This window comes from Medicago sativa, chromosome 8, assembly GCF_051527215.1.
Source record: "Medicago sativa cultivar Bolivia chromosome 8, Bolivia_mono, whole genome shotgun sequence".
Lineage (NCBI taxonomy): Eukaryota > Viridiplantae > Streptophyta > Magnoliopsida > Fabales > Fabaceae > Medicago > Medicago sativa.
The window spans coordinates 15,290,860-15,315,693 of record NC_140756.1 but is presented as its reverse complement, the minus strand read 5'-3'; the positions used below and the strand labels follow the sequence as shown (position 1 = coordinate 15,315,693).

General features: G+C 34.1%; 1 protein-coding gene and 2 long non-coding RNA genes across 24 annotated transcripts in view; 2 read left to right on the top strand and 1 right to left on the bottom strand.

Annotated features, from left to right (window-relative positions):
• The first annotated feature begins 10,728 nt into the window (after window positions 1–10,728).
• On the top strand, window positions 10,729–11,367 carry LOC146897280 (uncharacterized). The gene is made up of 2 exons (XR_015024208.1): window positions 10,729–10,839; window positions 11,020–11,367. It is a non-coding gene; the product is annotated as an uncharacterized LOC146897280 (long non-coding RNA).
• Window positions 11,368–12,079: 712 nt separating this feature from the next.
• On the bottom strand, window positions 12,080–14,522 carry LOC146897279 (uncharacterized). Its single transcript, XR_015024207.1, has 2 exons — window positions 13,905–14,522; window positions 12,080–12,294 (listed from the first exon to the last, which is right to left on the bottom strand). It is a non-coding gene; the product is annotated as an uncharacterized LOC146897279 (long non-coding RNA).
• A 941-nt stretch (window positions 14,523–15,463) lies between these two features.
• LOC146897271 (protein BREAST CANCER SUSCEPTIBILITY 1 homolog) overlaps window positions 15,464–24,834 on the top strand; it is a 66,975-nt gene continuing 57,604 nt past the window's right edge. Inside the window, exons 1-11 of one of the 22 annotated variants that reach the window (XR_015024195.1) lie at window positions 15,464–15,748; window positions 15,916–15,983; window positions 16,078–16,127; window positions 16,202–16,272; window positions 16,372–16,485; window positions 17,213–17,301; window positions 17,390–17,486; window positions 18,728–18,757; window positions 19,117–19,176; window positions 19,297–19,353; window positions 19,919–20,354. Coding sequence is in view for 2 of the 22 variants with exons in the window: in XM_085739330.1 (XP_085595456.1) it covers window positions 15,972–16,272; window positions 16,372–16,485; window positions 17,213–17,301; window positions 17,390–17,452 (567 nt within the window). In the remaining 20 variants the exon portion in view is untranslated. Of the gene's footprint in view, window positions 15,749–15,915; window positions 16,273–16,371; window positions 16,486–17,212; window positions 17,302–17,389; window positions 17,487–18,722; window positions 18,766–19,116; window positions 19,177–19,296; window positions 19,354–19,918; window positions 20,355–24,834 lie in introns of those variants that run through there. The other 21 variants (XR_015024194.1, XR_015024198.1, XR_015024200.1 and 18 more) reach the window with 21 other exon arrangements.

The window sequence follows — 24,834 nt, the reverse complement described above, 5'->3', positions numbered from 1 at the left end:
GGTTCTGTTCCGGAAGAACCAAAAGGATATGAAACATAAATATACGCTCATATATATAGAAACAAAAAATACAGAGAAAAAGTATTATAAACATTGATTTCACCCAATAAAAGAGTGAGTGCTAGAGAGAGTGCTCAAAAGAGAGTGTTGCTAGCATTTCTCACGAAGAGGAGTGCTAACAACACTCTCTTTTAAACATTCTCTCTAGCACTCACCCTTTTATTGGGTGAAATCAATGTAGGACCTACACTTTGGAAATGGAATCCACATAAAGTGGTGGGACATACATTGATTTCACCCAATAAAAGAGTGAGTGCTAGAGAGAGTGCTCAAAAGAGAGTGTTGCTAGCATTTCTCTTATAACGAATTTAGAGAAACACAATATACACTCACATAATGAGAAATACATTTCAAAAACCTCCCGCGGTTATTTAAGTTATGTTTATAATAATAAGTTAGTTTTTAAGTTTTTTTTTTTTTGTCATAAATTGATCCTTTTTAAGTCCTAGAATATTTACAATGTTTGCACTATTACAAATTAAGGTGTAGGTCTTAAAGACATCAAACATGCTTATTTAAGCACATTTTCTTCTTGTTTTTGAATTTAAACCTAATTTTACATATAAATATTCCATCAAAAGCATTATAAATCATGTAAACGATGAATTTTGTTTCAAATCAAGATTTAATAATACACTAATGAACCTTAGTTTTGAGAGCGATGAGTTTGAATTTGCCAACTTAACATTAAAAGCACAGATAAACACTTTTTAACAAAGTTTGATGATAATATGATAATTGTGCAAATAGTTTATGCATGACTTAAAGGACCAATTTGTCAAAAAAAAAACTTAAACGCATATGTATTTGACCATAAATAAATATAACATATATAATATAAAATCTTTTTAATAAGATCAACAATATAACTGGAATAATATAACTGGAATAATGAAAAAGTCCGCTCAAAATCCTCTTTATATACGGTATATTAAATGTTTAAAACTTTTTACCCTAAAAAAATAATAGTTGGCTAAAAAAAAGAAGAAAAACCAACATCAAATAAAAAAGAAACAAAGTTGAAAGAAAATCACGGGACAAAGTGTGCTTGTTTACACATTACAAAGCTGAACATTTTGTTCTGAGAAATGATAACAAGGCACTTGGGTGAAATAATTATTGGTCAGACTATTCTACTTCACGTGTACGATTCATTTATAATGAAGTGTTTCTATTAATTAAATTTTTATTTATAGCCGTTGAGATCACAAAACAAGCCCTAGAAATCCCCTCACAAAACAAGTGCATGGCTAAGCAACTTAAGCACCAAGAACATCAACAAGTGCGGGGCTAAGCAACTTATACTTTAAGAATACCAATAGTGGAGAAATCCATTTTTAGATATTTAAATGAATTTCACGTGTACGATTCATTTATAATATTTTAATAATAATATCAAATTCAATTTCTCTCACACAACACCTCACATGAATTTTTTAAATAGGACGAACTAATCATCTATCGGTAACAGTGGCGGAGCCCTTCATGGGCTGGGGTGGGCCACGGCCCACCCGGAAAAATTAAAAAATCAACGATTATAAGTCTATTTTGCGAGATTTTATATAATTTTGTGTCGGTTTTAGGTCTCGGTTGATCCAAATTTCCGCAAAGTGGTGTAGTGGCCCACCCGAAAAATTTAAATAATTCAATTATAGGTCTATTTTGTGAGATTTTATACAATTTTATGTCGGTTTTAGGTTTCGGTTGATCCAAATTCCCGCAAAGTGGTGTAGTGGCCCATCCGAAAAATTTAAATAATTCAATTATAGGTCTATTTTGCGAGACTTTAAACAATTTTTCAACGGTTAATTTTAGTGGCCCACCCCAACTTTTTTTTCTGGCTCCGCCACTGATCGGTAACAAACTCTATATTATTACATTTTATTTTTTTAATATTAAAAAAGTATTAGATCCTTAGAGAAAGAGGGAGAGCTTAGTAAATCTCCCCTGCTCCATAATTTCTCCCGAATAAGATACCATTTTTTTTCTTCCATATATTTATAATTTTCTATAATGGGTTGGAGAGGACGAGCCCGATCATTTGCAAGAAAGTTGGGCTAACATAATAAACCAAACATAGGCAAACTCTAAATTATTTCAAAAGGTACACACCAGTGCCTTGGTTGCCTTGAATTAATATACACTCCCTCCGGTCTTAAAAGTTGCATTTGAGACTAAAGGGAGTATGCTGATTAACAGAAAAAAGAAAAGAAGGGTTTATGGAGTTAAGCCAACCCCCCAACGGGGATGGTCTAAAAACCTCCCACACTGAAACCTCCCTAGATACAAACAAAAGAAAACCAAAAGCAGTAAAACTTCTTTAGTTCTCATGGCTGCCTGGTCCCTAACCTAGTGCCAAAAGCATTAAACGGAGGAAGTAAACAGTGCGACGGCAAGCATAGTAACAAGGGTCTAGGGTTTAGAGTTTGAACGTATTTCCCTTACTATGCGACGGCAAGCATAGTAACAATGGTCTAGGGTTTAGAGTTTGAACATATTTCCCTTTACTATTTTTTTTCTTTCTTTTTTCAAACATGTTTCTACAGCAGCAAGAAAAGAACCAGAGAACAAGTCATCCCCTTGGATAATGCTAAAATCGAAGTACAAGACTGCTAATTAAAGCAGTGAGTTAGCAACACCGTCTCAAAAGGACAGAACCGCAAGAGAAAAAACACACGAAAACCACCGAAAACAACAACCCCTAAACAACCACCAATTGAATTGCAAAATAATAACACTGCTATATTCTATAGAGACAAGAAAAAAGCGTAACTCAAAAGAAATTATAGAGTAAAGATACGTACCAAATTGGAAAACCTTTTCTTAGCTTTTTTTTTTTTTTTTGTTTCTGTTTTACCTAAAAATGCTCTACACCTACACTTAGAATGATAAATAATTAGGTCTAATTTTTAGGATAAATAAAAAATAATTTGACAAACAAATCTGACTTTTCACTAATTAGGGTAAATAAAATAACTTATTATATTTATTAAAATTTTGCTTTATTTTTTTTGGTTCAAGCCTTGCAAAATTTTGGATTCTTCTATCTTTGAACCAAAAGAATATGTCTCACATATTACCATTTTTACTTTAATCTATTTTTAAAATGTTTATTAGATATGCATTTTTTTAAAGAGTTTAGAAATGCATTTGGTCCTTGCAAATATCTATCTTTTTTTTTTTTTTTTATATTTTAGTTCTCGTATTTATTTTCATGCTTCAATATATCTCATTTTATTTTTTATTGTTGTTTTGTTTTAATCCCAACAAAATTTGTTTATAACAACATCACACACCTCTCCAACAAGCCGGCCCTAGTTTTCTCTCTCTAGGTTTTCTCTTACAATTTCTTCATTGAGGGGTGGTTTTGGGTCAATTCTTGACCTGAAATCACCCCTCTTCATCTTTTTCTCTCTATTTCAATCTAAATAAGTGATTTTCACATAGATCTAGGTTTTTTTCTCTGTGAGTTCATCATCTAAGTGTGGTTGTTTGTTGTTCGTCGTCTTGTGCGGCGTTGTTTGATTTTCCGTCTTCGTGCGGTGTTCATTTGATTCATATTGAAAGATCGATTATTCAATCAAAGATTTGGGAGTCAACGTTGCCGATCCGGAGGTCATGGATATTCCGGTCACTTTAATTTTATCATGTATTTTTGTAGGTATTATGCCCTTATATGCTATTAACTTGGATGTTGTGAGTTTGTTCGCAGATTCATCCTTTATGTTTTTAGCGGTGTTAAATGATGTAATCTCTCGATTTGAATGAATGAATATCATTTTGTTTTTGTCAAAAAAAAAAACAAAATTTGTTTATATTGGACCTGGTCCCTCCAATATGAGTAACATTAATTAAACACTACAATCAGGGGCGGACCTGAACAGGTCCTGGTGTGGCAAGTGCCACACCAGCCCAAGCTGATTTTTTTTCATTTTTTCCCCCTCCATACATGAAACATTGAACTGAGATAATAAATTTAATGTAAACACATCAATCGCAAACAGAGTACCAGTATAAAAGAAGAAGAAATCATATGTAGAAACCATGGCAAGAAAGGAAAAAGATGAAGAAACCATGGAACCTTAAGAAGAGAGAAGCAGAAAAGAAAAGAAGTATGGCAGCGGCTGCAATAATTGACTGTGAGTATCAAATATGTAGGGTTATGTGTGTTTGTTGTTATGGGCTTGGGCCTTATATTTACATATGTTATTTAAAATCACTCTTCTCATTTTTAAAATTGCTCATTTACACCCAAAATTCCCTCGCTACAAACGGCAATTAACTCACGTTTGCTACTTATGTGTACATTTTATTTAATAATTTAACCGCGAAAAAATTGTGCCTCACCAATATTTTTAGTCCAGGTCCGCCCCTGACTACAATAAATGTTACATTTTCAAGTGCGCAAGAACTCTCCGCAGCTCCATATTTTTCAAAATCAGATTATATCCGAACTTAACGGAATAGCATCCATTATGATCCTCAACCTAAGTAATCATGAATTTCAATAATATTCCACCTTTTCTCACAATTCATCATCAAATGAATAACAAGCATATTATACACATCTTGTCTTTGAGCAGAATGCACCCACCGACCTTGGTCTTCACGGAGCCATGGATCTTCCAAAACTCTAACATTACTCCCATCTCCATTCCTCCACCTTCAATCATGTAAAAGTACTCGTCTAGAGTTAAAATTACTACACCAAACAAAACTAGGTTTAGTGCCAAGATTATCTTCAAGAAGAGAAGAACAAGAAAAATACCAGCTTTTAGAAGTTTAGCCCCATCGCCAGGTTGAAAACTTGAAAATTCCAGAAACCCATTCCTCCTTTTGATTCAAGACACGTCATCCTCTCCCACAACACTACAAAAAATGGTGAATATATTACATCGGTTTTATTAAGGCGGTTTTCTATGACTACCACTTTAAATGGTACATTATGGCAGTTTTTGAAAACGCTACTATTTAAAGGATATAATGGTTGTTTTACCTGCCATCATCATGGACATTATTTTATTTCACAATTGATAACGTACATTGTGGCCTAATTGAAGCATGTTTGTCTTCAGCCAAGATATCGAGATGAGGATATAAATTCTTCAACGATTTCTCATCAAAGTTCAAACCGATGGTCATCCCAGAAAAATGATTATGCACCGTCACCTATCTCTCTAGATAATCTATAATCAAACCATTGCACTTTTTTTTTTGGTAGTGTAAACCATTGCACTTTAATACCCCACGCCCCCCTCTCCAAATTTTGAAGATTTCTCATCAAACCAACTTCCATCCCTATCTAAACAACCATTTGATACTCCGTACTTACTCTCCAACATCTTCGGTACGCAAATGACACTATAATTATGGGGAAGAAAAGTTGGAAGACTTGCATCAATTTTTTTTTTTGTGGTGCTAGGGTTTGAACCCCGGACCTTGCATATATTATGAATTATCCCTATCAACTGAGCTAAGCTCACGAGGACAGACTTACATCAAAATTGATAGAGCAAAGGAAGCGCAATATTAAATCAACAAAATAGAGTATATGCATAACATATGATTTTTTTTTTTGCGGTTAGACAAAAAAGCAAAAACTTAGCTTTTGATTTTCATAATTGATGGCTTAGTCTCATTTGTGCTTGGGTTTTGTCACCTGGCTTTCTTTTTTGTTGGTTCATTTCTTTGTTTTGATGTGGTTTTGTAATTGATTGTAGACACTTTTCAATTATATCCTTGCACCCCTTGTGATAATTAGCATTCTTTGGTTGGTTTAATATATTCATTTTTGCTTTAATATAAGCGCATAACATAGATGTTAATTCGCATCGGCTTTGGCAGAAACAACACGAAGAAGGATTGATTAGTGGTATGTTTTTTGTCATCTAGTGGCAATAAATTCACCTCTAAAGTGAACAAGAGGGGAATTTGGAGTTCGAACATTGACCCCTATATACTACAATATCTCTGCCAACAGAGCTATACTCACATGAATGTTTGGTTGATTGTCTGAAAACAAATTAAAGGATTTTTTTAGTGTGCTATATAAAATAACTGAAATATAACACACTATAAACTGGGAGGGAAAATGCCAATTGACTTTACCCCCCGTTTCAGCACACAATACACAATATCCACAAATTAGGAATTTGATAGTAGGGAGTAAATGAAACAAAGATATTTTTTATTAGCAAATACGGGAAATTGTTGTTCACCATATACAAGAAAATAAAAATAAATCACCATTTAAAATTACATATCATGTTCTAAAATATATTCATCAATAAGATAAGTGACACTAATTATCATCATGGAAGAAATTTGATATGTGTACTGATTTTACAAACCAACCTCATTATTGAGTTCGACAAGCATAATGGGACATGCCATCAAAAGTGGATCCACAGCCATAGAAAAAATGATAACCATATCTGCGAATAAGTTTGATTACACAAGAAAAACATTAATAGTGAAGTCATCACCCAAAATCAAAATGCTAAATACTCATCCCGCTTATTTTTTAAGTTTATGCAAGTACAATTTAAGTAATCATTATTATATGTGTTTGTATTATAAATCTTGATTTAAAATGTATATTGGTTTGGTGGCCTAGTGGTATTTGTTTAGGACCTGGAAGTGTGCTCCTCCTTGAAGTCTCATGTTCGAATGAGCTAATTTAGCTTCTTAAAAAAAATGTTTATTGGTTTTTTTCAAAACTATTTGTATTTGATTAATCAAAGGGATGCATCAAATATTGTAAGATATATTAACGAGTAATGAACTAGTTAGCTTAACCCATTTTTGTCCAAAAAACGTTGCTATTTAAACTCTTAAGTATATACACCTAAAGATATGAAACTTTATTTTCTAACAATAATAACATTCAATAAGCTATTTAAACTCCTAAAAAAACCTAGAATTTTTAATAGAAGAGAATTGTCCATATATACCTGCATGAAATGTGATTACATCCTTGATTTTTTTCCCACCTAGAACCGGCATTGTGGACATCTTTTCCAATTCTTGTTCTTAGCAAGTTACCTAGCCATTAGACCTAATTCTCTCCGTCCCGTGAGCTTAGCTAACCTGGTAAGGACAATGCATAATATATGCAAGGTCCGGGGTTCGAACCCCGGACACCACAAAAAAAGACCTAATTCTCTCCCCTGCTTGCCATTTTTCAAGCTTTGAAACTCTCTACAATCGACTCCCGCGTGCCAAGAAACCTTACATTGTGCACAGAACAATCTATGACAATGTGGACATTCCGAAGCCGTCACAACTTCCTTTCCATCATTCAGCAACATAGCTGAACAATCAGCAAAAGGACAATAAATTTTTTGTTATTCTAACACCAAATTCCCAACAAGCGTTCAAACACATCCTTTGGAATAATTGAAATACGAGGGTCCCAATATACCATTGCAATTTGGCTCAGGGCATTTTACCAATGCCATATTCTCTTGAATTTCAATCATCTTCTATGCCTGGAATCTTGAAATTTGTTGCTACTTCAGTGAACTGCTTTAGGTAAAGATGAGGATCATTTGTGACTGCTCCTGAGAACTGGCCAATGGTCTGCAGTATCTGGAACATGATAGGCTTGAACTCAAACTGAAAAGTAGTGACTTTTGACTTCACTGTACTTCAGTGAACTGGTTCAGGTAAAGATGAGGATCATCTGTGACTGCTCCTGAGAACTGGCCAATGGTTTGCAGCATCTAGAACATGAAAGGATTGAACTCAAACTGAGAAGTAGTGACTTCTGACTTCACTATGCTAGTATGGAGTGTTGTTGGATCAAACACAACATACTCTTTGATAGACCTTCCTTTGTCATTTGTCATGTCTATGGTATTGTTGTTGTCATCCATGTTGACAGATGAATCTTCCTCTGAGCTGGACTTGTTGGAGCTATAACTCTGAATAAAGTTTGGATCTAGCTCCTTTAAATTTGGATTCGTCTTTAACTTGAACAACTGCCTCCTTTTTCTGAACGTCCTTTCTGTTTCAGTATCTAGGTGGAACTCTGGTGAGGATTGCGCTCTGAGTATTCACGAACACACTTGCTAAAAACTCACTAAACTTTACAAGTAAAACAAAAATAAACAAATAAGTTAACTACTTAAATGAAAAACTACTAAAAACTATAAAACCTTGCAGTCCCCGGCAACTACGCCAAAAACTTGGTGTCTTCCAAAACAATACGAGTATTTTTGAGGTGGAAAGACTGAGTGCAAGTATACATTGTCCAAGTTATAGTATAAAAAGATATCGATCTCACAGGGACTGTGGAGCTATAGCTTCATGCTGCTTTTTAGTAGAAAACTTGTTTGAACAAAAATAAAATATATGTCACAACAATAAAATAAAAGGTTAAGTTTGGGAAAGCAGTAAAATACTTTAAAAAAATATCAAGATGGAAAGTGTGATTTAAACAAGGTTTATTTATGATAAAACATTACTGCGATTTACAGAGCTATAGTGGGTACAACTTTTTGTGACTCTCAGCGCCATGGTCGTTTATATAACCTCTTAAGCTAACTGACATTCACAGAGTTATATCCCTTATAGCATCTATGACTCATAGGGCTGCATCAGTTTATTAACTTCTCGCAACTTTGTGATTCATAGAGCTATATCTTTAAATAACTGACTTCCTGATGAAACAAGTGGTCTTAGGGAGTGTTACCGCATCCATCGTATTAAGGGCATAACGTCACTCATTTATGGGCTCGATCATCACACTTTACACACAACAGTACGCTAGGCTCAGGTGCCCGACCTTTTCGCACAAAGGTATTAAGCTATCAGGTACTGCCTTATGACAAGAGTCCTACCAAGAACTTAGCGCTTAGCTATGAAAAGTTATAGCTTCTAGGTGCTTAGCAGTCTCTCTTGATCATTTCACTGGTGTTGTGCTTAAGCATTAGAAATAAAAATGATCAGAATTTATTTCTAAAGATTTTGAGTTAAAACAGTTTGTTAGACCAAAGCTTGGCACTACAATTTTATATATCGCAAGTAAATAAACAAATCATAACTTCACCATGTCTAAACCACTAGAAGGGGTTTACCTCATGGTAATTTGAACCATGGAAATGGAAATGAATATGGAAATAAATGAAAACATAGAAAACTAAATTGTCAGACTAGATAGAGTTAGTACAAGATTACAACCCTTGAAGGAGAGCGATGAGCCAAAACATCACCAAGTAATCTAATTCTAAGAACTCTAGAATCTAACCACCATGCTCATCTATAAAGAAGATGGGATGGAATGAGATCTCTAAAACTGCTAACCCTAGCCGTAACTTGGCCTGTCTAATTCTAAGATGAATTTTCATACCCTTGGTACTAACACATGAGTGTCCTTCTATAGTTTAAGGTCACCCACTATAAGTTGTACCCTTTGGCCATTTTACATGGGTTGTCCTTATCTATCCGTCCTTATCCAATCCTACCTACCCCTGACATATTCCTTTATTATTGGCTAAATTGCATTTTTGGTCCCTTTATTATTTAGGTAGTATCGCTTTGGTCCCTTAATTAAAATTCGATTTATTTTGGTCCCTTAACTTCTCTCTGTTACACATTTTGGTCCTTTCTGTTAGTTTTAATTCAAAAACGTTATGTTTTCTTCATCTACTTCTCCTTTTTTTCATCTCCATATCATCTCCATCAACCTTCAACAACAAGAATCCCAGAAAAATTCCAGAAGAAAATGAAGAAAACCAAACGTTTTTGAATTAAAACAAACGAAAATGATCAAAATGTGTAATGGAGAGAAGTTAAGGGACCAAAATAAATCGAATTTTAATTAAGGGACCAAAGCGATATTACCTAAATAGTTAAGGGACCAAAAATGCAATTTAGCCTTTATTATTCCTGGGATTCCAATCATCGGGGACAACTAATATTCTTCCTCATTAAGCAATGGATAGACTTGAACCACTTGCTCGTATTATGTACGACCCGACTAGAGACTCAGGGCGATGCAACTTCCCGCATCTTTAGAGTCAACCCTTAACCTACATCATCAAACATCATAAACAAGCATTAATAATTCTAAAGGATTAATTAAAACTAAAACCAACTAAAACTATAAAATCCTAAAATAGACACTGATTAGATGTTTAAGGCATTGCAATCACTCAATTACTTGTTCATTATGGGGTATAAGTGAAACATCATAACTTATTTGCCGGTTATCAATAATTTATTTTAATCATTTATCTATCAATTAAATACACTAAAACCAACAAAGTCACAAAAACTTATAGTCGCCAAGTATTTTCAAGCATTGGCAAATCATATTTTTCCATGCGGGACTAACCGACCTCAAAATGTAACACATGTTTTCCACCAAAGTTGATTTAGTAATTGTGATTAACATAGATCATTTGACATTTCGTCACAAACAAGAAAGGTCCTTAATCTAAAATAATAAATCGGGTTCTACTTAGGTGACTTTGAATTTTGGTGACATTTATTTCTTTGTCTTTATCTCGATTCTAAGCAAACTGTATAAAAAATTATTTTATTATACACCATTAAATTTTCCCAAATATGAATTTTTCCTATATTTTACAGAAAATTAAATTTAGTTGACCAATAAGATTAGTCAATGCATGAATGTAAATTGGCCCCTTGCTTATAAAAACGTTTAGCCCTTCCTTTATTCTCAAACACCATTGAATTAAAAGATGGCTAGAGCAACTGGACTACTTCCACTCTTTGCCACCACCATGTTGGTCATGATCGTTCTACTCTTGGGTAAGTTCAATTTCTTAATGTTTCTTTTTAATCAATATTGATGATTAAGAATACACCTTATTGATTAGTGAGACATACTAACTGTATTTTTTTTTAAATGGCTAAATTTTATTAAAAGCACAACTCCGGCTAGATAAGTGAGACATTTTAACCATGAAATTTATTAATTTTGATGAATAGGTTTAGGGAAAGCGATTGGTCAGGACGGTGCTCGATGTCCGGCAGGAGTGACTTGGCCGCCGCCTCAATGTCCGCCAAATACAAGATATGGGGCCGATCTGAAAATATGTGATGATAACTATGTTGGAGACTGTGTTCCTGGTGTGCATGATGCATGTTGCGACTGTCTTTGCAAACACGCCGGCCATGAAAAAGGAGGCTTTTGCAAACATCTTAAATATAAAAAACCATACCCAAATAATTTTTGCCACTGTTATTGTTAAATCTTTATTTTGTATCAATAACAACTAGCTAGTATCGCGATAACCAAGATATTTTTAACGATAATCTATAGTTTGCGATACGGCACCGTTTGCGATTGTCTGCTAGATTTTTTTCCCCACCGTTTGCGATTCATCTTCACATTGCATCTATTGAATTCCAGTTGCTACAGGAATTCCAATTGAATTGAGAATTTAATGCCCTCCTAGCAATAAGTTAGATACATCTATTGAATCCACTGGATATATCATTAGTATGACTTCGTGATTTACGGTTTTTCTCTCCTAGGGTTAGCGGCCGCTGCCTTCCCGTAGTGAGAGGACTTAAGTTGTAACAGCGGCCGCTGCCTTCCCGTAGTGAGAGGACTTAAGTTGTAACATCCCAGACTGCTTTCAGGATTGCCGACTAACTCCACAAACCAACACGAGTCTTTTCAGCATGCTTTGTCCTCACTCACATGCTTACCGGGAAACTTCCCGGTAGGTCACCCATCCTAGTACTACTCCAAGCCAAGCACGCTTAACTGTGGAGTTCTTATGGAATGAGCTACCGAAAAGAAGATGCATCTTGTTGATATGGGTAGTACCTAACAATTCTTATAAGCCTTCCTTCAACCATGTAGTCCCATACCTACACGGCCTCCGGATCCCTCTCATTCCGATGTGATTCGGTTCCTCTTTATTAACGTGGGGTCATCCTTACGGATAGTTCCCGTTCCAACTGGCGGGAACCTTTCGTATCCAACTGGCGGGATATCGAAAGCCACGTCGTGGATGTTACATGGGATTTGCCAAAATCATAATCATAATCATAAGGTCTGAAAGTGTCCAATAAAAAGTCTTTCACGACAGACATAAATTGAAATACAAAGTTTGAGAACTAAACTAGAACTTTAAATACAATCAGCCACATTTTTACAAAAAGGGAAAAGTTTAAACTTTAACTCAGAAATTTAGACTCCAGACACTTGTGATCCGATATCCAATTGACTCCAAGATAGCTTATAAATTATACCTGAAAAAGATTCAACAGAGTGGGATGAGATACTACGATCTCAGTGAGTTCCCAAACTCGGGATAAAACATAGTATGCCAATCTGGAAAATAACTACTAATTATATCTCTGGAAGATTATGATCTTAAGACATAATAATATATACTTCTAGCATTAAATTCCTTTCTTTACCAAGTATTCAGGATTTGCCTTTCTACTGGACATCTTGATTCATCCAGGTTTGCCCTGCAGTTCTAAACTGTTAATAACTAAGCATTCAGGATTCGCCTTTCTACTGGATATCTTAATTTATCCAGGTTTGCCCTGCAATGCCTCATAATAACTTAGCACAATATATATTATATTGTCAAACTTTACTTCGGATTCCCTTGAGTGTGAGTATTCTCAAGAGTCATCGCCCATCGGGAGGAATCAAACCCCTATCCAATGTAAACCCACCGGGTGGAATCAAACTCTTTCCGGTGTAACCCCTCACAAATTATTTTTATGCTTTACTTTTTAATACTCGAGTACATAAAGTATGAGTATCAACTCTAATCACATCAGTGATTCTTTTCTAGATCAAGATTCATAAACAAGATCTACTTTCAAGATTATATATAAATCTTGTAATCTTGTAACTTCTTTAACAATTAATAACAAAGTATAATAACTGATTACTCATTTCTTTTTATCTTTACTTACACATATGACTAACAATCACCAGTGTCAAGTTATATTATTTAATATTAAAAGAACAAGTAAAATAGTATAACTTTATATATTCTTTACATAACATTTACCTTAGTATGTTATCAATCGAACTCTACCAATGCTAATACTTCATCTTAATGCTTAGTCATCTCAGAATTATAGAACATACATATGCAAGGTGTACTTTAAATCATAAGTCTCATATTAACGATTATTTCATCCAACATCATACGTGCATACAATTCTACAAAAACAGTCCCAAAACTCAGTTTTGTTAGTAAATCAGACTTCAATTTCGTCTATTTAATTAAAATATCAAACGATGTCCAAATTGAGTAAAAGAGTATTCCATGGAAAGCTTAGAATGTCAAGTTTATAAATATAACATTTCTTTTGGAATGTAAATATCCATTTAAATCAGTTTGGATAAAGAATACATACAGGTCCAGAAGCTGAACATAAACTTCTATCTAACTTGCATCTAGGATTTCTCCCACTCTACCCGATAGAATTCAACATTTCTTGTGTCTATCTTGTAGGTAATTTTGTCTACTTTCTAATGGTCCAAGTTTCACTCACAAATGATCTCTATAGCAGAAGATATTCGTATTTTACTAATAGGGTATATCAGTTACGGGTTGCAGAATTTTACACTATTGTTCTCACTAATTCCTACATGAATATTCAATATCTTGGGGTCTTTTATGACCCCTAAATCTGTCCCAACAACCAGCAAACATATGAAACAATTCTAAAACATATCATACATTTTTAATCAAGGAAGTATCATATAATTTAACATGCATAACATCAATAACTTAGAACTACATGCATGGTTCATGATTATCTTCATCCATATACTAACACATCCTAATTATCATAATATGATGCATGAGGAATGAGGGAGGGGAACCCACCTCTAATTCTAGGCTGAAACTGACGATTAAAGCTTCAATCATTCTTTCCTTGCTCCTAATTTCTTCAATTTCTACTTTGATTCCCAATTCTCCATCTTCAATCCATGAACCCTAATCTTCAATATTCTTATTCTTTTCACTTCTGTAAATTCACCCTCTCTTTCTATGGTTTACATACTAAATTGATATATGTAAAATGATTGATATTTTAATTTGAGGTTGCATGTAGTATTGGTTAAGGAATGTAAATTCACCCTCTCTTTCTATGGTTTACATACTAAATTGATATATGTAAAATGATTGATATTTTAATTTGAGGTTGCATGTAGTATTGGTTAAGGAAGAAAGAAAATGTGTCTCTTGTGTTGTGGTTGCTGAATCGTACAGGAGGAAGAAGGAAGAAGAAAATTAATCATTTTGACTAAAATGTTGGACTTTCTCATTTACATAGGGAGGTTTCATGTGGAAATTACTAAAATGCCCTTAAGTTACAATGTTAATCACTAAAAACCCAAAGTCTAATTTTATTCCTTAAACCACTAATAACCCTTAATACACTCAGAGACACTAAAAATTAAGTGCTAATTGGTATTCTTGATTTGGGGTATTACATAAGTCGTTCGGTAAGTTTTTCTTCCCTGAACGTTTTTGTTTTTGCTTTCCATAAGCCTTGATGCCTTTGTGTTCTTTATCATGTTTGTGTCCTGCGATCATGTTCTCTTGCCTTTGATTTCATAAAGGCACCTTTGATTTCCATTAAGCCACCTTTGAGTTCCATAAATCCAAATTTATACTTTTGTCTTTTATGATATATTCCAAGCGTTTCTTGATTCCATGGCTTCATCCACTTTTGCAGCCGTTGTACTTTTCTCACTATTCTTCAAACCTTATAATTTTGGCCGGTTGGTAATCTAATAATTTGTAGACCATAAACATCTTGTTCCCGTACAAATCATATTCATTCAATCTTTTGTGGCCTACTACTCCAGTTTAGGGATTAAGGTTTCTGTTTCTAGGGTTGTCACATGAGTGTCATTAGTTGGAATTGTCGGGGTTTAGGTAGCCCGAGCACAATTCCTAATTTAAAGTACATAGTTCGGACCTATAAACCGGATGCAATAATCTTGTCTGAAACAATGACAACGTCTAATAAAATTGAAGAATTGAAATATACGTTGGCTTTTGATTACTGTTTTTCTGTTGATCGTATTGGTAGAGGAGGTGGTTTGGCATGTTTATGGAAAAAGAACTTTAATTGTACTATCACAAATTTCTCCCAAAATCATATTGATATGGAGGTTAATGACTCTTTGAGGGGAAGATGGAGGTTAACTGGATTCTATGGTATGCCAGAAGGAGGAAGGAGAAGAGAGTCTCACTACAAGAATTTTTTCATTTTGCGACACTTACTTTGCGACCCTTGGCTTATAACGGTCGCAGATTACACTTTTGCGACTGTTATTACGACTGTTAGGCTTAAGGGTCGCAAGTTTTATTACTTTTTTTTCAACCAAAGCATTCCCCCAATTTTAACGTAAAAAAAAAAAAAGCATTCCCCCAATTTCATTTTATCTTTCCATTATCTCTCTCTCTCTCAAACGATAGAAGCCATTCATTTTCCTCCCAAAACCCACCACCGCCAACCACCTTTGCCGCCACACCTCCATCTGTTCGGCCTCCTCTCTCATGCCAATGCCACTTTTGTACTCCCCTTCTTCTCCTCTACAAAACTTACCCTTCTATTTCATAGATCTGAGAAGTTGAAAAAGAATCAAGTTTTCCGGTACTGTTCGAGACCCATCACCACACCGGAATCATTATTATCTCCGCTATGTTATTCAACGGTAAGTGACATTTTTTAGTTATCTTGTACAGATTTCACAATTAAATCTAAAAGCCCCAATTTATACTTGAAACCCTAGCTCAGTTTCCTTAAAATCCGAAGTATATCTATTCTTAAGATTATTTCTTTCCTTGTTTTGGCCGTAATTTTATGTTGATTTTACCGTAGCTCATTGTTGAAAAATTTGAAATGGGGGATCTTAAAAAAATGGGTAGCGAACTCAAATGTCCAATCTGGTACCAATTCAGTTATCATCATCGTCTTCTTCTTTCTCTCTAATTCAATTCATTTTCTTCATAATAACCTTTTCTTGCTTCATTGTGCAATTAGGGTTTACTTCATTCCGCAGTTTCACTCACCTGCAATCATCTTTTCTGCAAGTAAGTTATTCATTCAATTCAATTCTCTCTTTCATTCTTCATTTCTTTAAACATGTGATTTTCTATTTTTTCAGCTCTTGTATTTTTAAGTCTATGGAATCTGCTTCTTCTTGTCCTGTTTGTAAAATTCGCTTCACTCGTCGAGGTACGTCGCTCTCCGAAATTATCATTTGTGTATGATTAACAAAACCTTAATCTGAATCAAACCCTAATTAATTAATTAATTAATTATGATTAATTTCAGAGGTTCGTCCTGCTCCTCACATTGACAACTTGGTCACCATCTACAAAAACATGGAAGCTGCTTCTGGAATCAATTTATTCGGCACTCAAAATCCAACCGCTACCAAATCACCAGGTTAGAACGCTTTCATTTCAACACAATCTTTTCTTTTTGTTTGAAGAAACTATCACATGTTATTATGGCCAGTAATTATTTAATTATCTGTTCCTTTTATTAAATGGGTGTTAAGAAAATAACTGATTTGTAGTTTCTTTTTTTCTTTCTATTCTAACAATGATTTTCTTGTATATCTTGATTTTTTTTTAATTGATGGTTTTTTAGTTTCTTACTTGTGACCTTGTTATATGAACTGTTATTGATATGAATTATGCTAGCAGCACATCCTCTAAAACACTATTGTTAACACACACTCTTTTATTGGTTAAAATTCATGTGGGACCCACTAAATATATGAGGGACCTATATAATTTAGTGGGGCCAATGTGAATTTCAAGCAATCAGAGGGTATGTGTTGGCAGTAGAGAATGTGTTGATATTGCGTTGCTACCAATCAGAGGTTGTTTGTCAATTAGATGCGTTGGTTGCACTGCCAGATTGATATTGTGTTGCTATAGTTCATTACATTTAAGATATGCTTACAGTGTGTCATCGGTTAGATAATCATCATGCCCTATTTTGTCTTTAATTTTGAGTTGGTTTTGGATTTTTTTTATTTGTCCTCTGTTATTATTGTTAACCCTTTGCCACTGTAATCGAATATGCATATGAAAGACAATTGTTTGAGCTAATTTGTAATGCAGTGGTTTGTTGTTTAAGTTGTTAACCCATTGTTATGTTGCAGGCTTGTTTCTTCTTTCAAAAACTAATATATTGGATCCTTCCATACGTCCAGTTGATGCTTTTTGTCCTTTGATTCCAGACACAGATCAGGTATTGTTCAAAGGAAAGTGATTTCCATGAGGCTTGTTAGGTGTGATGGCTTGTTCAACAGAATTCACTCTGTTATTCACTTTTGCAGGAACATTTAATGTACTTTTCTTGCTCTGTTAATGTCTTCGAGATTCTTACCAATGAGTTTTGAAGCTGCTTCGGAATATTTAGTTCCTATCTTTTTGGTAATATTCAGTTCCTATTTATCTCTTATTACAAGCATATTGCCTTTGATTTAGCATTTTCTCACATGCATATGCCTGAAATATATTTTTTTGCAAAATTGATTTAAGAAAGTTTGGTATGAAATATAGAATAATAAGGAGTATTCTCAAAGTGTGCTGATATTTAATTTTAAAGAGTGGCGTTGTGTTAATGGTGCAATGATTTTTACTTGTGGCATGAGATGTGACATTTTATGTTAAGTTTTATCTTGGTTTCTAATTGGGGGATGATATTTCAAGTCTATTCCTGAAGATAGAAAAAGTAGTAATGTACCCAATTTGACAAGGCTGTGAAATCTATGCGGATATGTTAGAAAAATATGGATATCTTTATTGGACATCAGGTTCATTTCCTCAATAAGAAAGGTCTTTCTTTGTTATGTTCCTTGAACTTATCTTTCCAAATTGATTTCAAGATATAATATTGGACCAATCACAATAAAACTGGTGCTACCTGATATATACATTTTCTATGGTTAATTTATGTGATAACTGAATGGCTTATTTCAAGCTCCTAATTGAGTTTGCTTCTAGTTTGTGGGATATTAACTAATTCTCATATGTAGTATCTATGTATATAATAATTGAATCTGATTCTGAGTATTTTATTTTTTTCAATCACCAAGAGTTGCACAAACCAAGTGGTTTTCCTATTTTTGTTCTGTATTTTGCTTCAGCGGTATCTAAATTCTAAACCATATGATCATATGATGAATACCTCATGTAGACTACATAAAAGGAAAGGATACTTCAACATTATCTAGCATGCATATGAGCCATATGAGCTATACTTACGGGATCAATCCTACTACTAGTATATATATGTTGTTACTAGTATATATACCATACATAGAGGTTCATGTATTTATTGTTTGCCTTTTCCACACACGAAGAGTCATATATGTTGTTTAATTCAATATACAATGATTGAGAAAAATTTTATTACTTGAAGCTATAAATGATTACATGTTATTTGTTCTGTTATGGCATACTCATACTCATACCATACAGAGAAGAGATGACTTATTTTATTTGAACATAGGCTATTAATCATATATTAGAGTGGAAGTTATGAATTTCTTAAGTGAAAGTCAGTTCTTAACCATTAAAAAGTAATTTGATGTAATTTGTGAACTCTTTTTAAAGAAATATGATGTTGAAACATTTTTTTTGAACTTGTTTGTCGATGCAACCTAGCAAAGCTTTGATGAAGAAGCAGCTCGCTCGCTAAGGTATTAAGGTCTCTTTACTTTTATCTCTTTTTATTGAATATGTTTTTAAGGATAGTTCAGGTCTTGGTTGTCATTGATTAGAGAATGTGTTCATTGTTTGATGCTGAATAACAAATGAATTCATACTTATAACTTGCAATGGAAAGAAGCTAGTGAGTTTCTATGTGTTGAGTGTGTTGAACTGTTAAACTTTTCTTGTCTTCTTATAATTTGCAATGGAAAGAAAATAGTGAGTCTCTATAATTCTTGTCTTAAATAATGTGTGATTGTGCATGCACTTGATGATATCATTATTCTTTATTTCTAAATTTACTTACATATATAATATCCTTATTCTTTATTTCTAAATATTTTTGTAGCATCACTTGATAATATTCTTGAGGGTGTTGTTTCTTGAGGGTGGATTTCCCTGCACAGTGGTAGGCTTGGATACTTTGGTTAATTAGTTTTCAAGCAGTTTGTTATTTGTAATAGTTCTTCTTACAATGTGGCCTACCTGTTATAAACTGATTTATTTCATCTCTCTTTTCTATTAAAAGGATGCGTGCTTATTGGAGTCATTAGAGGATGGACTCAATGCTCTCCTATGTACTGAAGTAAGTTTGTTTCACACGGTTGCTTGCTTTTCTTGGTTTATCCGTTACTGCTTTTTGGATGCTCTGTATAAAATTGCAACTTTTCAGATAACTTCATATGCATGGCGTTACACAATTGTAGTAATTGTTATAGGTTAGTTTGTGGTGAAACTCTACATGCTTATTAGAAGTGTCAAATTAAATTCAACTTTGAAGATAGTTTTATCTGAAAATAGTTTAGTATTATCGCATTTTTCACCATTTGGAGACAATGTAATCAATGTATTACTTAAGGCTTATGCATGGATTAGTTCAAAACTAGTTTCACCATTATGTTTGTTCCTAATTGGGATCAGGTTTCACTATTAACAAACCTAAAGAAGCTATGATACAAAATCAAGATGTGTATGTGCTAAAAAGTGCAATGGTATTTCCTTAAATCATTGAACGGAGTGTTGGTGGTTTTGAGAGTTCATACTCGTGTTTTCCGATGTTTTATTCAGTGCAAGACTTACATATTCTTTCCGTCTTTTACCTACAATGTTATTCTGTTTGTTAATTTCTGTAACTGTCGTAAATTGTGTAGTGCTCCACCACCTCCTCTCCAAGAAGCAACATTCTCACGCGGCGTGGTGACCATGTGTTGTGATATATCCACGTCTAGTTCTGCTCATATATCACTTTTGGTGTCCGGTAGTGCAGACGCTTGTTTCAATGATCAGGCATGGGTGAATTGAATTGTCAATGTTCGACTTTTCACATGATTGCTCTCTTAACTTTTTACTGAGTACTTTTTTCTCTTTTGTGTTTCCTCAACTTTTGGAGAATCATATTAAGAAAGAGCTCATCGAGAATAGTCAACTTGTCTAGTCACTAGTGTTTCGGTTTTTTGAATGTTTAAACTTGGTACTATATATTTTTTGTTTTAATTAAGTTGATGTATGGATCAAACTTCTGACTCTTGAAATATGTATATTTTGCATTTTAAGTCTTTAGTAATATATTTTGAGATTGTCTTCAAATTGTAGAGAAAAAAAATTCTAAATCAGGGCATATCAATTTCAAAAATAAATAAATTTGTGATTAAAAAAAAAAAACATTTGCGGCTGTTCAAACAGTCGCATTTGTGATTTTTAAAAAAAATATATATATACATTTGCGGCTGTTCAAACAGTCGCAGCCATAATAAAATAAATTTTTAATTAGACATTTGCGACTGTTAGCAAATGTCGCAAGTCCCTTAAATTCCATATAAATCTCCTCATTTGCGACTGTTAGCAACTGTCGCAGCACCTTTGCGGCTGTTGGAGCGGCTGTTCCATTAAGGGTCGCAAATGACAGTTGCGACCCCAACAAATGTGACTGTTGGGGAACAGTCGCAAATGTACATTTGCGACCCTTCTAACAGTCGCAATCAGCGTTTTTAAAAGTCGCAAAATGCAGTTTTTCTTGTAGTGTCTTGGAATTTACTTCGGCAATTATCCAATCTTTCTCAACTTCCTTGGTGTATTATTGGTGATTTTAATGATATTCTATCAGCTGATGAAAAGAAGGGAAGATCTGATCGTCAACCGTGGCTTATACAAGGATTTCGGCAAGCTGTTTTGGATGCTGGACTTGCTAATATTCATATGGATGGTTATGCTTTCACTTGGTTCAAAAGTCTCGGAACTGTTCGCGCTGTGGAGGAGAAATTGGATAGAGCTATGGCAAATGATAGTTGGTTTGATAAATTCCAAAATGCACTACAAGAAACATTGCATTTTGCCAGGGGCAAAATCCCTGAGAAAAGGACAGAATCCCTGGGAAAAGGGACATTTGTGAGGGAATTTGTCAGGGGCAGAAACACTCACAAAACACCTCGTCGCAAACAATTAGTGAGGGGTTACACCCCTGGGACAAAAACGTGGGGTCAAACCCCTGGCAAACTGCGTCACTAAAGCCCTGTCTTATTCCCTGGCAAAATTCGTCACTTTTGTCTGCAACTATGCAGGTCTGATCTGACTTTGCAGTCTGTTCAGACTTGACTGCTGACTGACGAAATGTCAAATCAGCAGGGTAACTTCAGCCAAGGCCTTTGCGAGGGGTATAACCCCTGTCAAATGGTATATTAATTTTTTTTATAAAAAGGTTTTATTTTTTAAACTGATTTTTTAATAATTAATTAAATGTTTTTATAATAATTTTAATTAATAATATGTATTTAAATTAATTAAAAAATCTAATTTTTTTAAAGTTGTTTTTGAAATACAATTATTGTTTCAAAAATCATTTTAATAAATAAAATTTAATTTAAATAATAAATAAATTTGTTTTTAAAATATAATTAATTGTTTCAAATATCATTATAATTACTAAAATTGATTTAAAATTGTTTTTTAAATATAATTAATTATTCATATACTTTATTTTTAACTTGAAAATAAATAAAAAAACAGATTTATTTAAAAACAGTTTTTTTGACGCAACATGTAGTGAATTTATACCTATTTATATTAGATTGTAAATAGTTTTATTATAATGAGTATTAAAAACCGTTTTAATTAAAAGAAAAGAAAAGATTTTTATTACACTATATTAAAAAGCCGTTTTTTCTACATAAAAAAAATTAAAAACAGTTTTTAAAAAATAAACAGTTTTAAACAACCTTTTCTCTACAATAAAATACATTTAAAATTTTAAAAACTAAAATAAATAGTATTTAAAAACAGTTTTCTATACATTTAAAAAAAATAGTTTTAAATTTTCAAATATAAACCAGTTTTCTGTAAAATAAAGTTAAAATAGCTCTAATTTTTTTTAAAATAAAAAGCAGTTCGAGGTTGAAAAAAGAAGAAGACAGTATAGGCTTGAAAGCTTATTGTTGGACCCATTTTTTTTGTCATTCTAATATGACTATAATTAAACATGTATTCAACAACAAAGAATTGGCTTTGACATAACGCTGACAACAAAGAAAATATATAGTTCAAAATGAAGTAGAAACATTAATAAAACAAAATTATAAATAAATAATTAAGAGAGTTTATATACCATAATATTGAAGCTTCTTAAGATTTTCTTAGAGAAAAGTGAGAAGATTGAAGTAAATAGGGGAAGTAGAAATTGCAGTAAGGAATGGAGGAAATTGGTGCAGTAGAGAAAATATTTTGTGTGAAGGAAAGAAGAATGGTGTTGCTAGCTTAATATATAGCAGCGATATATACATAGGGGTAATTTGAGAACCTACCCCTCATAATTACACTTCAATCATGTGTCTAGTCAACTTGTTTTTTTTACAGCTTTTTACCGTCTGCCAGGGGCAACCCCTCGGTTGGGCCCTGTTTTTCGTCTGTCCAAGGACAACTTTGTCAGCTTTTGGCAGATCGAATTTAACAATTTGAATATTCAAACCAATTATTTTCCCGCCTTGCAAAAAGTGAGGGGTTTTGCGAGGGCAAACCCTTGTGTTTAATGCCAGGTGTTGTCCTTGGCATTTTCCTAGGCAAATTTCCCAGGGGTTTCAAACCCCTGTCAAAATCCTTGTCAATATGTCATATTTCTTGTAGTGATGCAAAGCTTGAGTGTCTTACTACCACATCCTCTGATCACTATCCCCTTTTGCTAGATTGTGCTCCGCAGCCTGTGCTTAATTCTGGTCAACGTCGCTTTCGCTTTGAGAATGCGTGGCTTGCTGAACCCGAGTTTGAGCCTTTTGTTTCTCAAAGATGGCAAGGTTATGGTGCTCGTCCTCTTGTGAATAAACTCAAACAATGTGCTGTGGATCTATCTAAATGGAGCATGAATACTAACCAAAACACTAGACAAGAGATCCGCAAGACTCAACGTAAGCTTGAAGTTATCCGTTCACATGTGGATGCCTATAATGTGAGTTATTTCAACATGTTAAGGCATAGGTTGGATAAATTGTTGATCAAAGATGATATGTTTTGGAAACAACGTGCTAAGACATTTTGGTATCGTGATGGGGACCTTAATACAAAGTTTTTCCATGCGGCAGCCAGCACCAGAAGAAAGTTGAATAGAATTGAGCATCTTGAAGATGAACATGGTTTTGAATGTCGATCTGAAGATGGTCTGAAGCATATTGCGCGTGATTATTTCATGCATCTTTTTCAAAAATCACCGAGCTCGCGTGCAAGTGTCATTAATTTGGTTTCAACTTCAATCACCGGAGATGATAATGATAGGTTGACTGCAGATTTCACTTTAGAGGAGTTCAAACAGGCAGCTTTCTCCATGCAAGCAGATAAATGTCCAGGACCGGATGGCTTTAACCCAGGCTTCTATCAACATTTTTGGGACACTTGTGGTCATGAAGTTTATCAGGCAGGTTGTCATTGGTTAGCAAGTGGCGCTTTCCCACCACATGTCAATTCTACTAATATTACTCTTATTCCAAAAGGTGATTCTCAGACTTCAATGAAGGATTGGCGGCCTATTGCTCTCTGTAATGTTGTGTATAAAATTGTAGCCAAGGTGCTTGCTAATAGGCTCAAACAGGTGCTCGATAAATGTATCTCTATTAATCAATCAGCTTTTGTCCCAGGTCGATCTATTTTAGATAATGCAATGGTGGCTATTGAAATTGTTCACTATATGAAGGCAAAGGCAAAAGGAAAGAGTGGAGATGTTGCACTTAAGTTGGACATTAGTAAAGCTTATGATAGATTAGATTGGGATTACCTACGAGATATCATGATTCAAATGGGTTTCTCATCTCGATGGGTTAGCTGGATTATGCTTTGTGTTGAGACGGTTGATTACTCAGTCTTGGTTAATGGAGCATCGGTGGGTCCTATTGTTCCAGGACGCGGCCTCCGTCAAGGGGACCCTCTCTCACCTTATTTGTTCATCATTTGTGCTGAAGGTCTTTCCTCCCTTATTCGTGAAGTTGAACGTTGCAATAATATTAGAGGTACCTCGATATGCAGAAATGCACCAATTATTTCTCACCTCCTCTTTGCAGATGATTGTTTTCTTTTCTTTAGAGCTTGTGCAAGTGAGGCTGTTTGTATGAAAAATATTTTGACTACTTATGAAGAAGCCTCGGGGCAAGCCATTAATCTCCAGAAGTCAGAATTGTTTTGCAGTCGTAATACTCCAGATGATTTAAAGAATTTCATTGCTACTACTCTTGGTGTTCGTCAAGTGTTGGGTATAGGTAAATATCTTGGACTACCATCAATGATTGGCCGTAGCAAGCATGCAACTTTTAAATTTATTAAGGATCGTATTTGGAACAAAATAAATTCTTGGAGTAGTAGATGTCTCTCACAGGCTGGTAGGGAGGTTCTTATTAAGTCTGTTTTACAATCTATTCCTTCCTATGTGATGAGTATTTTCCTTCTTCCGGGATCCCTAATAAATGAGATAGAAAAAATGTTAAATTCTTTTTGGTGGGGACATAATTCAGCAAATTCTTGAGGATTACACTGGCTATCTTGGGAACGTCTTTCAGTTCCAAAGGTGTTTGGAGGTATGGGAGTTAAGAGCCTTAAG